Raw genomic sequence first — 16,523 nt, forward strand, 5'->3', positions numbered from 1 at the left:
CTCAAATTTATTTTAATAGTTCGTAATGGTCAGGTCTAAGAAATTTATCTGTTTCTCTATCTCCGTTTCGAGTGTAAACTGAATGTTGCTATTGAGATTATTTATGAATATCATAAATTGGTTCAGCTGTCGTGTAGTACCTCTGAAACAGGTGAGAATATCGTCTACATATCTGTACCAAAAATGAATATGTCTTTTAACCAGGTCGGAATTCATTATAGTGGTCTCCAAGCTGTTCATAAATATGTCTGCTAAAAGTGGACTGAGGGGTGAACCTATTGGTAAACCTGAATACTGTTTATAAAATTTGTTGTTGAACTGTAGGTAGCTCTGATTTAGGCAAACATCGAAAGCTGTTGAAACTTCAAAGGAAGTGATATAGTCTATTTGGCTTGATCTAATATATCTAAAATGAGTATGTTCTCCAACATACCGTACAACGAGTTTTAACCCCTCATTTTAAACATATTAGTTCAAGCCAAAGTAGATCATATCACTTCCTTTGAAGTTTCAACAGCTTTCGATGTGTGCCTAAATCAGAGTAACTTACAGTTCAACAACAAATTTTATAAACAGGATGCAGGTTTACCGACGGGCTCACCCCTTAGTCCACTTTCAACAAAGATATTTATGAACAGCTTGGATACCACTATAGTAAATTCCGACCTGGCTAAAAAACATATTCTCGCCTGTTTCAGAGGTACTACACGACAGCTGAACCAATTTATGACATTCATGAATGATCTCAATAGAAACATTCAGTTCACACTCGAAACAGAGATAGGGAAACAGACCTGACAATTACACATAATCAGAATGAATTTGAGTTCAATGAAATAAGATTATATGATTTCCTGTAGAATCCCATAGATAAGGTGGACAAGTTGGAGAAATCTGGAGTTTACAGTGTCATCCTCAAAGTATGCACCATATGGAAAACTTATTTATCAAGGGTTTTTCGACAAAAAGTTATTCTTGATAAAAGTTTCTGCATATCCTAAAACCAAACATGCACCAAAAAAATACAGTGAAACACACGTACTATACGAGGAGACTTCAAATATTTGATTTTGAGACAAGAGTAAAGTACTCTTGTGTTAAAAAATCTCGAAAAATGTTATTTAGAAACGTTGTTTAGCATTGAAAAATACATCTGCATTTGAAGTCATGGTCATCTAAGTGAGGTTTTATTTTTTACCCATTTTTTTAAATGAGGACTACGAAAAAAAAATTTTGCTGAAACGATAAATAGACAACATCCTGTATACGACGGATTATTTCAAAGCTATGCGATATTACAAATTACACGACTACGGTGTTGATCACAGTGAATTGTTTTTAAGAGTGAAATAATTTTCAAACTCATTGATTTTCTGGAGATTATTTTGGAGAATTATTTTAGACAAGAAAATCTTCAGAAAATCGATGAGTTTGTTCCGAAATACCTATTTCATTTTGATGTTTTGTGATTTGATATTATCGAATATTGAGTTCTTGTTACAATACAGTATAATTTTGAGTAATTTTTGGTGTTAACAAAAAATAAAAATAACTTTGCACCAGAAACTTTGATAATTATTTTACTCTTCAAAGAATTGACCGTGGTTAACACCATAGTTGTGTAATTCGAAATATTACTGGCTTTTAAAATAAACCGTCGTAAACAGGATGCTGTCTATTTATCGTTTTAGCAAATTTTTTTTCGTAGTCCCCATTTAAAAAAAATGGTAAAAAAATAAAACTTCACTTAGATGGCCATGATTCCGAATCTAGATGTATTTTTTAATGCTGAACAACTTTTCTAAATATATTTTCCGACATTTTTCGAAATAAGAGTACTTTACTTTTGTCTCAAAATCAAATATTTGAAGGCTCCTCGTATATTACGTATATATTACTGTATTTTTTGGTGCATGTTTAGTTTTAAGAAATGCACAGACTTTTTTCGAAAATAACATTTTATCGGAAAAGCCCTTAATAAATAAGTTTCCCATATGGTGCATACATTGGGGATGACACTGTATAAGCTTAAGTGTCCGGAGTGAAATAGTGTTTATGTGGGACAATGTGGTCGAAATTTCCAAAACGGTATACTGAACTTGAAAGGTCCTTCAGACAAGGAAAAATGATTCAAACCATTCCTTGGCATACAACCACAAGTTCCCGGAATCTAAACGATACGGAAATTCTGCACTATGCAAGGAAGGGTTACAAACTCAATCATTTAGAATCCTTGGAAATTTACAAGCATAAACATTGCGGGTGCAACCTAATAAATGATCAAATCGATTTAGTTTACTCACCGGTTTTCAAACTGGCACATCCGTATTGTAAATTGTACATTCAGGCACTCAATCAAACCAAGTACCTCTATTATTACTTACAGGGGTGGTATATAAGGGCTAATGTAATAAACCATTGTTAGTTTAATGTACATGTTTGAGAATGTCCTTATAAGATGAAACTGCAGTGACGTTAGTTACAAACAAAAGTGGTAAAAACCATTGAAAGTTTCAATTCTTTTTTCTTCATTATGATTTCCTACCACGTAGTAACGGCTACATCCATCATTTACTATTGAGTACTATTCTGGTAGATATTGAATTTCAATTTTGAATGTAATGTATCCTGAATTTTTGTAAAGTGAAAAATAGTAAGGAAGTTATAGAAGATTTATGAAAAATGAACTTCAATCTTTCTTTAGAATCATTATTTGAGACTGTAGTTATAATTGAATGAATATTGAATATCAAATTTCATCAGTCGTTTTTTTTTACTGAATCTACTCTCGTAATCATTTAATATTTATTATTACAATCAAGTAGCTATTGTGAATCTGGTTTGAATTTCAATTTATTCTCACTTCAACAAATCACAAGGCAAATAATTTTTCCAGTATCCAGATATACGTACAAAGACATTATATTGGTATTACTTACAAAGGATTTCTGGTTGCAAAAAATACATTTTCATTTCAGATTATAATTTGAAAATGGAACTGGATCGATGAATTGCTTCAAATATTGATTCAAGGTTGAGTCAAAACAGTTGATTTCATAGAGAAATTTCGAGAAAAAAAGATCCAATTTTATAATTCACGATAAACACAAGTTATAACATATTTTCGAGATTATATCACATTTGCACTAACTATTATGAAAATATTCAATGAAATTCATAGAATGGATCATCAAACTATCCCTTCTTCGTCAAAATATTAATTGGTTGCCTTCGCCAAAATAGTGTTTTAGTGACAAAGAAAATGTTGTAAATGGTATTGGCAAAATGGTAATTTACAGACTATTCTGTGTGTTTTTATTTTAAAAAACATATATTCACACTAAGGCTTATTTTTTCAAATCCTCCCTCTTTATTCAGTGACATTTCCTCCTAAATTTCACATTGTTCCTCAATTACAATGTTCACACTTTTCGAACTATTGTCGCAAGTGAAATTAAAAACGATACATTTCGTTTTCCTGGCCCTAGAAAACTGGAGACAAAATAGATTATAAAGATTGTTTATCTCTTCTGCTAAGAATGTGGAATGGAGGTCTATAATAAAAAATACGTTTGAAGATATTGTCCAGCTAACAACTCCTGCAAAAATGAATACAACACGGGCCAATACACTAGAAAAAACTGACAAATGCAAGATCGAGAAAAGTGCACAAGCTGCGTGTAGATACACCTTCATGCAGGCAGTTACAACACCGAATCAACGACGAGAATGATTGCCAGGCCCCTCACCGCAAGAAATTTTTTGATTTTCTCATCGAGAATCGCCTGTCGAGTCAAATTATCAGATAATTTCTCCTCGTGACTTCCTGTAAATTGAAAAATTGACTTAAACTGAAAAACAGGGAATGCTCCGAAATGTTCAGAAAAGCTCGTAATCTGCTTTCATATACAGGGCTTCTCGAAATAATTTCAATAGGAGTATTAGGAGAATAAGAGTCAACTTGATTATCAACTTTTTTGAATCTGTTATAATTCACAGTAGGCCAAAAAATTAGCAAGATCTTGATAGGCAGATCAATTCAGTAGCTGGGGATATCAAAATTATCAACCCAATAGAATTACAGACATTCACTTCGAAAGTTTCAGTGGTAGTACTTCACAAGGTGACCCATAGTAAATAATTCAGCAAGGTTTACGGTTTTGTATGTAGCAATGGAAAAACTATTAGACTCGTATTCTTTCGTTTTATAGGGAATTATCAATACATTTATTCACTGAAACTACAACTTCTTGTTGAAGGCGCATTCACCGTTACTTTTTCGAATGGGATGTGGTGATACATCTTTAGAAAAAGCATTGAATTCACTTTGAATAACACTTGATTTTTTCAAATTCGAGCTGAGGGTTTTCGAAAAATTTATTCGTATTTCACTGATGAGTATGTACCCGTAGTGACACTACGTCTCACAATCTACTTTCTAACCCTAATGCATCTGAAATCATTTTAGCAAACTGATCTAGAAGCAATTATCTCACTATAAATGATGATGAAACCAAAACGTTAGATTTCCCAATTAAGAATGATATAAGCTTCTCGAAATGTATTTTGATTCATCTGAGAATTTTTTTCACCTATTCACAAATTATCAAAGCGACTATCCACGTGTATATACATGATAAGACATCTTAGCAACATAATAACAACGGATTGTTTAAGTGTGGCTTATTTCGCCATTTTACACAGCATAATGACATATTGACTAATAGTTAGGAGTTCCTCATGTCCTCTAGATATAATATTTAAACTACAAAAAATGTAGTAAGAATTATGGCGCGAGCTAATTACGATGATCATTATAAATCTCTTTTCAAAAATCTCCATATATTACGAGGGTTGCCTTTTATATTTCGGGATTACAGAACAAAAAAAAATATTATTCATCAAAAATCACTTAACTGTTTTTCAAAATATTCCCCATGAGGATTTTTTGCATGCGTTTGAACTATCTGTCGAAGCACTTTTGCCAGTTTGATAGAGGTATCTCCAAAACATGCATTCTGAATGCAGCAACCGCTTCTTCAGGTGTCGAAAAACGTTGCCCTCTCAGTTTGTTTTTTACGTGCAGGAATAAAAAGAAGTTATTCGGTGCCAAGTCAAGACTATACGGCGGATGACTCATCATAATCGATGTTTTGGGTGCTCAAAAATGCAGTTGTTTGAGCCGATGTGCCAGAGTTGTCGTGGTGAAGGGTGATCCGTCTTCGGCGGTTGATTTTCCTGATTTCTTGGAAGACAAGTGACAAACAAATGGTTGTGTACCACTCATAATTGACTGTTCTGCGTTGTTCTGGTACGGTTGCGACATGTCCAGTTTTTCCTAAAAACAGGCGACCATTTGCTTGGAAGTGCTTCGTACGCGAACAACTTTTATTGGATTTGTCGCATATTGAAAAAAGCACGCGAAAAAAAAGTATCTCAAAAACATTTTTTTTGAATATTTAAGAGATACTGAGATACACCTTTGTTAATGAAATTCTGAAATTGCTGAGTACAAAAATCAACATATTGAAAAAGTTGTGAAGGAAATGTATCCGAAAAATTTTGATGTAAGGTGAGAAATTTTCATTCAGATGAATTGCTTGAAATATACAAAAGTACGTCTTCAGGATCTGCGTAGGATAATATCTGCACATCGACACTTATTTTGGGAACTTTAATGAAATCTAGGAACAGCCAAGCAAGCGAAATGACGAAAGAAGTTAGTTTAACTTGCAAGGCAACATTTCACAGTGTGAACTTTTCCAATCATTCAAGTGGAATTCTAACGAACATTACAAGCACTAACTGCTAATGTTAACTCTCGTTGAGTGTTGAAAATATCGGCTGTTTATCGCAATACAATGTTAATATAAAATCAATGTTTATGTAATTCAATGTTAATGTGAAAGTAGCTATTTCTGTATCTGTAGAGTAGGGAAGGTGAACGTGAGCACACAGCACTTAGGCCACATGTAACCCATTGTACATCCTTCCGAGGAGTTGTCCTCCTAGGTCATCGCCCATCTTCTCCTTTCCAGGAAGGTGGACAGGTCACTGAGAGACATCTCCTTTATATCGGCAGGTGTAGGCCAACACTCGCCAAACATACACTCTCTTATTGACGATAACTCCGGGTACTAGCATAGGACATGCCTGACAGTCTCATCTTCCTGTTGACACATCCTGCATGGAGGTGTGTCCACTAGCTCCATATTATGGAAGAGTTTTCTTAGTTAACAGTAGCCAGTGAGAAATTCTACTGCTAAGCACAGATTTTTCCTGGTCATCGCCAGACATTTCTTCGGCCCCAGCTTCCCAGGGTCACCCAAGGTGATCCTGGCAAGATTGCATCCTTTGATTCCATTCCATCTCCTGATGGATTGAGCATAGATGTAACATTTGGCTAGTTCCGCAATTGTCGAAGTCATCAGGCCGTAGGTGCCACTGGGTCCTAAAATTCTTAGTCCAACCGCTTCCTTGGGTAACGAGTCGGCAATGCCATTACCTTTACTCCTGTCGTGCCCTTTAACCCACCTCAGGATAACGTTATTACCTACCGAGGTTTTGGCTTAATCTTGGTGATACTTCAGTACTAGCCCTGAGGTTACACGTTGTATGTTTGAGGCTAATAGAAATTTGCCAGAAATTCCTTTACTGGTTATTTCTTTTGTGGCGACTGAGATACCAGCCATTTTTGTTTGAACCATGCTGTAATTTTTCCCATTCACCACTCAATCCTTAGGCTTAGTGATCTGAAGTACACTCCACATCCTGATGCTTCTTTGGTTTTTGAACCGGTTCAATTGCATCACTGGTTGCCTACAGCAGAGGTTGCGCAGTAAGCGCTTCTCGCCATAGGCCCAGCCTCAATTGACCCATTCCTACTTTGAAGTTCACACCAGTCGTGCGCAATCGTAACATGTCCATTAATGCAACCTCCTCAACGTACAGGTCCGGAGGAATCAGACCCGTAATAGATTCCATTGCCGTGGTTGGTGTTGTTCTCATGGCTCCTGTGATGTTTAAACAAGCCCATCGCTGTATTTGATGTTTAGATAGCCGTTGCTTGCAGAACTTTCGGTCTCCATGCAATGTCTCCATACGTCTTATTGTTGCATTATAGATCCAGGTGACCATACGGGGTGAAAGACCCCATGCGCGTCCCACTGTCCTCCGACATTGCTCACAAGCCACATATGCTCTTTTTGCTCTACTCTGTAGGTGAGAGTTCCATGTTAGCTTCCTGTCGAGGGTAGTACCAAGGTACTTCACCTCTTCAGAGAAGTTTAGTTTGCTTTTGAAGATTTCGGGAGGTTTTAAGCCCGATAAACTTCTTTTCCTGGTGAAAAGGACGATCTTAGTCTTCTTGGGGTGAAAGTAGCTATTCCAGGAGGGCTTTTTCTTCCAGTTTGTGTCTGAAAATTTCTTCTTTACATGATCTACACATCTATTTGAAAAGTTACTTCTTTTATTATCAATTACTTCCTTTCCTTGGAAGACTCCTACATTTTAATCGCTCCCAAAAATATAATATACACCAATATGGCGTCTTCTGATGACGAGCTTGAAGAAGTCATCCAACAAAAATATGAAATTTTCGGTGACAAGACACATAAATTCTGCCAAACAGAGCCAAGTAAATCCTCAATTTGCGTTGTTTGAGGAAATGTATTCCATTTTTCACGTGGGATTAAAAACAAATTTAAGGGTTACAAAATATGTGACTCCAGAATACAGTGCTGTGAGCTAGATAAAAACAATACCCAGTAAGTGACGCAAAAAAGGACAAACTCAACAAATGTGAAAACCTGGAACTGGAAAACCATATATTGAGAGCTGAAAAAGAAATAAGATGAGAACAATTTATTATTGGAGAATAAGAATCTATTGAAAAAAAATGCACACTTCATAGAAGAAAAACTCAAGGATAATAAAAACACAACAAATACGCCACCAACGAAAAATTAACCGAACAAAACAAAATCCAGTCAAATTGTACTCATACACCTGCAAGTTTTTTACCCGGTAAGGAATCCCCATCGGTACAAGCAATTGTAAACAAAAAAGATTTACCACAAAAACCTGAACTAACAGGAATGCCTAGTAAGATCGAAGTAGGAGTGACATGAAATTCATAATTTATGAATGAATTGTGCTTTTTCTTCTTATAATGTTACCTAGGTTGGTACTGAATGGTTGGTACTTGACTTGTCAGTTTCAGTTGACACGTCAAGAAGAGTACTTCGACCACGCTACTGAAGATAACTGACCCACTTGCAGTTGAAACGTTTGGAGATTGTAACCAAAGAAGATCACGGAAAAACCCGGAAACCAATCAAAACATTGACGCCAGCCGTGAAAGCGTACATTTCTATGCCCCTTTCCATTTGAAACAATAACGTTGTAAATCGCGCTGGCTGATGTATTGAGGTTACGAGTACAATGATGAAATCAATGTGTAAATATTTCCTTCTCAAATGTACGAGTATTATTTCAATTTCCACATTCGAAATAGTAAACCTTGCTGGACTGTTTTTAATAGGCCACCAGTTTAATTCTATAAAATTGATTATTTTTCAGAGTGAAATCAGAATGAAGATTATTCATATAGCTGAAACATTAATCAAGGTTACAATTGAGTTACCACTAATACTCCTTTTGTATAGTGACTAACTAGACCTTTTCAATAACTCATTCCATATACTCCTAAATATATTTCCGGCAGCCTGTTTTTCTATCCTAGTAAGTTGCAAATAATACAGGGTGTAACTGAATAAGTATAAAGCATTTAAGAAGGTGATTCCTCATCGAAAAAAAGATAGGATCTTTCATATAAAGAAACTTCATTGGAGCATCTCTTGTTAAGATACAGCCCCTTAAAGGGGGTACATAAAATTTGTGTGACAATTTTTTTCCAAGCACTAAAAAAGTTACAATATTGAAATTACCCTGACGTTTGGTGCTAACAAAAAGACACTTAGCCAGAAATTTATTTGGTTTACCCCATGGTTGTAAGGGTTGGAAAACGCAACCCCTAAAATTTATTTCCAATGTAACTTTTTGTCTTATTATTTGTTTACAATTTGAAAATTTCTTTTCGGTAACCTGTATCATTCTAAACAAAAAATGTCTCTTGGGTTTTTTGCCCAAAATAAACCAGTTCGCAGCAAAAATTATTTTACGAACAACTACAAAGATACATCGTCATAAATGCGAATTGGATTTATTGTTATTTTCTAGTTAGTACCTGCATTAAACGATTGGAAGATAATAAACAAAACTGATTTATTAATAACAAAACACACAACATATAGAAATCATAGTAAATGTTCAATATGTCTACCTTCAGACATTACGCATGCGTCTAGTCGTCGGCGCATTGAGCCACGTGTTCGCTCAAATATTCCTGGAGTCTCTGTGATCACCCTGCACGCATCGATGATGCTGTTTTTCAAGACCTCTACATCGCGAACAGGAGTACGATAAGCCAAATACTGTAAATGGTCTCAAATAGAGAAATCGAGAGGTTTGAGATCCGGGGATCGAGCGGACCAATTCTGTGGTCCTCCTCGACCTATCCACTGATTTGCATATGCTTCAGTTAAATGCTGACGTGCTACTTGACTAAAATGGGCGGGAGCTCCATCATGCATAAAAAACATATTCCTTCTGACGCCCAAAGGAACTTCCTCCAGCAGTACTGGATTGACTTCTCTTTAAAATTGAACGTATGCCTCACCATTTAATCGAGGAGGTAGAAATGAGGCCCAATTAAATCATCCCCAATAACTCCGAGCCACACGTTGAGAGAAAAGAGAAAACTGTTGTTGATAGTTAGTTCCGACAATAGCGTGAGGGTTTTCATCAGCCCATATGTGGTAATTATGAAAATTAATAATCTTGTCCCGAGAAAAACTACATTCGTCTGTGCATTATATCGTCTTCAGAAAGTCACAATTTCTTCTAATCATTTCCAGCATCCAATTGCAAAATTCAAGACGGTTCGGAAAGTCTCGCGGTAACAGTGCCTGTACTCGTTGCAGATGGTAAGGGTATAAAAGTTGTTCCTTTAAAATTCGAAATAACGTCATATGATCAACATTTAGCTGGAAAGAAATCTTTCTAGTACTGGTAGTAGGTTGTTCTTCAATCAAATTAAGTACTTCTTCCTCAAGCTGTGGTGTTCGTACTTCTCAATGGCGACCACAATCCTTTCTTTTGTTGAATGAACCATATTCTCGTAATCGTTGATGAAGTCGAGCAAATATTCTATGTGAAAGATGCTGTCGTTGAGGAAACATTTCAGCATATCTTCTAGAAGCTTCTAACCCACAGCCCTGCGACAGACCGTAAACGTAATGCATATCAGCCATTTCCTCATTTGTGTATGCCATTTTAATAATAACTGAATTAATAAAGTAACAAATTAAGAACAGAACAACAACACACAATTAGTATTAATTCAATTTCGAAAATTCACAAACTGACAGCGTCATACCAATTCATTTGTCACTATCGCTAATAGCGACCTACTAGACAGATTAGTTTCGTATTTTCGCATTTATGACGATATATCTCTGTAGTTGTTCGTAAAATAATTGTTTGCTGCGAACTGGTTTATTTTGGGCAAAAAAACCCAAGAGACATTTTTTTGTTTAGAATGAAACAGGCTATCGTAAATAAATTTTTAAATGGTGAACAAATAATAAGACAAAAAGTCACATTGGAAATTAATTTTAGGGGTTGCGTTTTCCACCCCTTACAATAATTGGGTGAACCAAATAAATGTTTAAATAAGTGTCTTTTTGGTAGTACAAAACGTCAGGTTGATTCCAATATTGTAACTTTTTCAGTGCTTGTGAAAAAAATTATTATACAAATTTCATGTACCCCCTTTAAGGGGGGTACATGAAAGATCCTTTTTTTTTTCGATGAGGAATAACCTCCTTGAATGTTTTTCACTCATTCAGTTACACCCTGTATAAATCTGTTTTGAATATACTCAAAAAACAAATTTAATTTTTGGGAGAAAATATACCTTTTCAATTAATTTCATTTTGATTCTCTACCTTGATTTGATTTCCGGAAAGGGAATTCACCAATTCATAGTACTGCATCTATATTGTTGAGCAAAATTAAAAAATTATATGAAATAAAAACATTTCAGAACACTCTGACGAAAACTTCAGCTAAATTCTTCATGTAAGTGTCTACTTTCACCTCTCTTCCATTTTCATTTTAGGTTTACGCAGAAATATCAGGCATATACATAATTGAATACGTAATGAGTAGTGGTTTTAATATCCGTTCAATATTCCCATACAGTAACAAAAAGATATACTATGGCAGAGAGGGGTGAAATAATAAGTTGAAGTACAGTTCAGCCCACTTTTACATGCCTGTACACCGAAAATGTGACACTTCAATACGTTTTACATGTGAACGGAAAAAGGTTTCTTGATGTTAAAATCGAAGGTATGTTTGAACCCCTAGTAGGCATTGAAAACAAAGAGTGTTTTTAGTTTGTTTCTCAACATTTGAGCCTTAACATATTTTCTCTTATCATGAACGTAATTTTTTACCCATCAACTTCTCGTATTCAATCTAGTCTTTGATTGTTCACCTGTAGTATATCAACAAGATTACAGTATTATGTTCATTGATTGAATTGCCGGAATTTAGCTGAAGTTTTCTGTTACAAAACAATTAAACCATCATCAATGGTTGAACTGACTACAGAATGTGGAGAAAAACATCATAAAATCATGGGAGCAACAACCTCAGTTATCAATGACCCTCACAAGGAAAATATGTAACATCTTTCTCTACCTTTTTCGCTATCTCTTTCATCGCTACCGTATTCTGGGGTAGACTTCAGATCTTCTTCTGAGCTTGAATAAGAATGGATGTGCACTTGGGGTGGGGGGTGTTGCTTTTTCGTAGAACCGCTTCGTTTGTGTTTTTTATTGGCACTTGCTGCGGACTGAACTCTCTGTTGAGAAACGTCCATTGGAAGAGGCTCCGGTTCTGGGTCTGGATATCTGTAAAAAAAATTGGAATTGGTATAAGCAAAATTCGCCGGAATTGTTTAGGACTTTCTGTATGAAACTATCTTTCAAAAATCGATGAAAATGGGGTGAAATGTGATTTTTCACTGGCAACTCTGGATAATTTTCAAAATACATACTAAGTATTGAGCGATTACGAATCAGTATTTCAAACGATAAAAGTCTTCTACGTTAACTAACTCTCTTATGTTACAAAATATTATTCAGTTCCAACGAAGATCGAGTTGAAAATATAAGAAACAGAGTTGAACGTTGGTATCAGACAATTTTTGGGATATTTTCGTTCAGTTTTTATTTCTTTCTTGTTGTATGAATCTAGAACGATAAGTCTCCAACAAAAAATTGTGTTTTTTTCAAGAACGAAACACAAGCACAAGCACAAGCAGGAAAACGATGAGCAGCCACAGTAGGTCGCGTATTTCTAATATGTACCAGTCTTGGTGGAATCACATGTGCCAAAACACTTGAAAACTTCACGTGAATGTATCCATAGAAGAGAGACAAATCTCCAACCTTTCTTCGATGTTCCAGACTATCAAGGTTGCAATGCTCGCATCTCCAATCAGGCGAAAGGCACTTTTCTAGATGGAATCCAGCAGCTTCAGGGTACGTTTGGAGGCGGGGCTTCATACATAACAACAATACTTCAAAAGGTCTGATCTGAGCTTTATCGAGCAGCTTGAGCCGACTTGATATTATGTTGATGAGTCCAAACATGCTCTGCTATTCCGGATTTGCTGGTTTCTCCTCGCTGTGTGTGTTTCTTCTGCTCAGCAATGCGAACTTTCATTGGCCTCTTAGTTTCACCGATGTATGATTCTCCGCACTCGCAGGGTAACCGGTGAATGCAATCTTGAAATCGCAGTCCGCGTTTGGTGGCCTGGTTTTGAAGAAGCCAACAAGAAGCCCCGAGTCGGGTTGAGATACGTAGACGACACTTTCATAATATGGAACCATGGAGATGCAGAACTAGATACTTTCCTGAAGCACATCAACAACGTAAGTCCTTCCATCACTTTCACAATGGAGAAGGAAGTCCACAACGAATTGCCTTTCTTAGACGTATTGGTGAAGAGGACCGACACTAAATAGAAAACATCTGTATATCGAAAACCCACTCACACAGGACAGTATCTGAACCAGAAATCCAACCACCATCAATCGACTAAGAGAGGAATCATCAAGACTCTACTAGACCGTGCTTTTGGGCTCTGTAATACAAAGGAAAGTCCCAAAAAGGAACTAGGCATCATCAAAAATGACCTACAACGGAATTGTTACTTCAGAGTGATGGTAGAATAGGCTTTAGCTAGAAAGCAACAAGAACTCCACAAGGAAAAGAAGCCGCCACAGCCAGTACTTGTACTTCCCTATATGGGAGGATTATCGAAAAGGATAAGAAAGATTGGGTCCAAGTACAACATCAGGACCTGCTTCAGATCTGGGAACACTATCCGTAGCAGCCTCACAAAAACCAGGCCACCAATCGCGGACTGCGATTCCAAGAATTGCATTTACCGGATACCCTGCGAGTGCGGAGAATCATACATCGGTGAAACTAAGAGGCCATTGAAAGTTCACATTGCTGAGCACAAGAAACACACACAGCGAGGAGGAACCAGCAAATCCGGAATAGCAGAGCAGGTTTGGACTCATCAACATAACATCAAGTGGGCTCAAGCTGAAATCATCCATAAAGAGAAACACTGGTTTAGGAGAAAATTCAAAGAAGCCGCGTATATTTTGTCCAACAACGCATTCAGTCAATGCGAAAAACGATCAATTCCCGCCAAACGGTCATCTCCCGCTAAAAACCAATGAAGCGGAAAGAGTGAAGAGGGAATAGGTGGAAGCACTGGAGCGACCTATAAATAGTCAGATCTCGCAGATCGAAGATCGAAACGTAGTGACATAACTTTGTTTAAAATTTTTTGATTTTTATTTTTCATTTTTTGTTAATAATAATTTTTAATTTTTATTTTTCAGCTTTTATTACTACTTCAATTTTTATTTGTTTCGTTGTTGCTTATATGTTATTTTCTTGTAATTTTAGTTTTTTGTTTAAAAAAATTATTATTTTTGGTTAATCTTTCCGAAAGCCATATTGATGATCGCTCAAGATGTTGAAGCCTTCCAAATATTCAAGTATATGGTGGTTTACGGCTTTTCACTTGCGTACTTTTCAAGTACGATGACAGGGAATTCATCAGGACCAGACGCCTTGTTTATATTGAACTATTTCAAAATTCGCCTGACTCAATGCTGCCGAAAAGTAGTTTCCGGCATTGTGGATTCTAGTATGGGAATAGTATTTGGTGCCTTTCCATCGACTGTGGAGTGAGACGCAAATTGTTCAGCTAGTAGATTTGCTTTTTCTATGGCTGTTGTTGCAATTGATTCATCCGCTTGTGTTAGTGGTGGAATTGTGGATTTTGTAAAGTTCTGATTAACAACAGCTTTAGCTACCGACCAGAAGGATCTAGACTCGTTGGGATTGACATGCAGTTTATCCCTAATTCTCTCACTGTGTTTGCAGCTGTTGCGAGCATTAACAAACCTAGTTTGGTTTTCGACACTGGGATTTTTTAACCACAATTTTCATTGGGCCAAGATTTACCTTCAGAAGGTTGTTTCATTGGGATAGTCTAATCAACAAGTTCAAAAACATGAAAAATAGAGACAAAGGTCCTAAAAACATGAGCGATAGCTCATTCGATTCGGAATCACCACTAGAAAAATGTTTTTGAATGACTTTGATGCAGGTAAAAAATTGTTTTGAAAAAATGGTATTTAGTTTCTCGTTGATATCTCAAAAAATATTAATATTTGAGCAAATTTTCAATAAAAAAGTCCCGACTTCCGAAACTCTATCTCCATTAGTTATAATTTTAATTTGATGTTGAAAATAGGGTTTCGCGAGGCTGTTACGGCATGCGCGCGCTGCTGCTGAAGAGAGTTTATCAAAAGAAATAATTTTTTTATAACATAAAATGTCATTTCAAAAATTTGTATTTTCTCAACAATTGAATGAATCGAGTCCCGTAGAAAAAAAGTTTTATCACTATTTTCCAAAAATTTGTTCAATTGTTAAGTAACAAATATTTTCCCAATCTCCGTTGGCTGGCTAAGTTAAGGAATAACGTAGGGAATGAATCGGGTATAGCAGTCAGTGGCAGAAATATTGTAAAACTCTTTTTTCTGTTCAAGCTTTCGAGGCGTTTATTGTCTCTTCATCGAGAACTATACAATAATTATTGAATAAACAAACGGGTATGGACAACGTGTTCATACTTACGAAAGTGAGGCTATAATGAAGTTAACATATAAGTAACAAAGAGGATCCTCATATATGTATGTCAAGATTAAAATTGGTTAAAAACATGTAACATTCAGTCAGAATTTTGCAATAATGTGAGATGATTGCACGAATAATATGAAACAATGAATTTGAAAATTGAACTCAACAGGTAGTCAGACATGATTGACACAAAACATCAAGTTTGACAGAATTTCTTGTTCTGACCAATGCATTGCTGCCAATGAGATTTCACAGAAATGTAAAATGATGAATCACAGAGAGTGAAGGTATGGAGTTTCTGTTCTGAAATTGTATTATCAAATTTATTTTCTTTATTTAAGCAAAGGAGATAGGTAAAAATCAGGCTGAGACTTTCAATGTCTGTCCTGGAATTAATAGTATTTGAATTTTTAACTAGGTGACACATTTCTAAGAAAGTTCTTTTTTGAGTATTATTTTCTGAGTCTAAAATTTCAACATTCTCGAAGGAAAAAGCATGATCCAAATTTATGGTGTGATTAGAAAGGGAACATGACGGTTTATTACATCTTATGTCACTCTTGTGTGAAGTGATTCTGTCTTTTAATTTTCTACTAGTTTGTCCAATGTAAATCTTTTCACAACTGGAACATGGGATGGAATAAATCACATTGGATAGATTGATTATATCTTCTTTGTCCTTCAAGTTGGAAAAAAGTTTCTTAATAGTCTTCAGATTTTTGAAAGCTAATTTCACATGTTCAAATTGACTAAATTTTTTTTTAAGATTGTATGAAAGGTTACCTAGATGAGGTAACGAGAAATAGAATGTCATTTGTGGGGAATTGTTATTGTTAGTAATATTAATATTATTATGCAAATTATTATTTTCATACAAATTGTTATTATCTAGAATTGTGTTAACGGAAGATCTGTTGAAGAGTAGTTTATAAATGAGAGATTTTGGATAGCCATTTTGAAGAAACAATTCTGCAAGTTTTTTTAAATTTTGTGAACGAAGGTTGCTATAAGTAGTGCACACACTACTCGATTTTTCATCCCCAATATTAAATTTATTTTTTGTTTTTCCTGATGGAAAGAGTTATAGTGTAGGAATCTGCCAGATGATCCTGGTTTTCTATACCACGAAGTTATTAAGGAATTGTCCTCTCGCCTTA

The 16,523-nt window shown here is 35.7% G+C and overlaps 1 protein-coding gene across 1 annotated transcript in view; it reads right to left on the reverse strand.

Annotated features, from left to right (window-relative positions):
* Positions 1-16,523, reverse strand: part of Rim (Rab3 interacting molecule) — a 355,610-nt gene that overhangs the window by 261,127 nt on the left and 77,960 nt on the right. Inside the window, exon 4 of the mRNA XM_074185890.1 lies at positions 11,830-12,041. Coding sequence (XP_074041991.1) covers positions 11,830-12,041 — 212 coding nt within the window. The remainder of the gene's footprint in view (positions 1-11,829; positions 12,042-16,523) is intronic.

The sequence above is a fragment of the Leptinotarsa decemlineata genome, unplaced genomic scaffold, assembly GCF_025532065.1.
Source record: "Leptinotarsa decemlineata unplaced genomic scaffold, Ldec_3_MD MMD2_tig00078363_RagTag_RagTag, whole genome shotgun sequence".
Classification (NCBI taxonomy): Eukaryota; Metazoa; Arthropoda; class Insecta; order Coleoptera; family Chrysomelidae; genus Leptinotarsa; species Leptinotarsa decemlineata.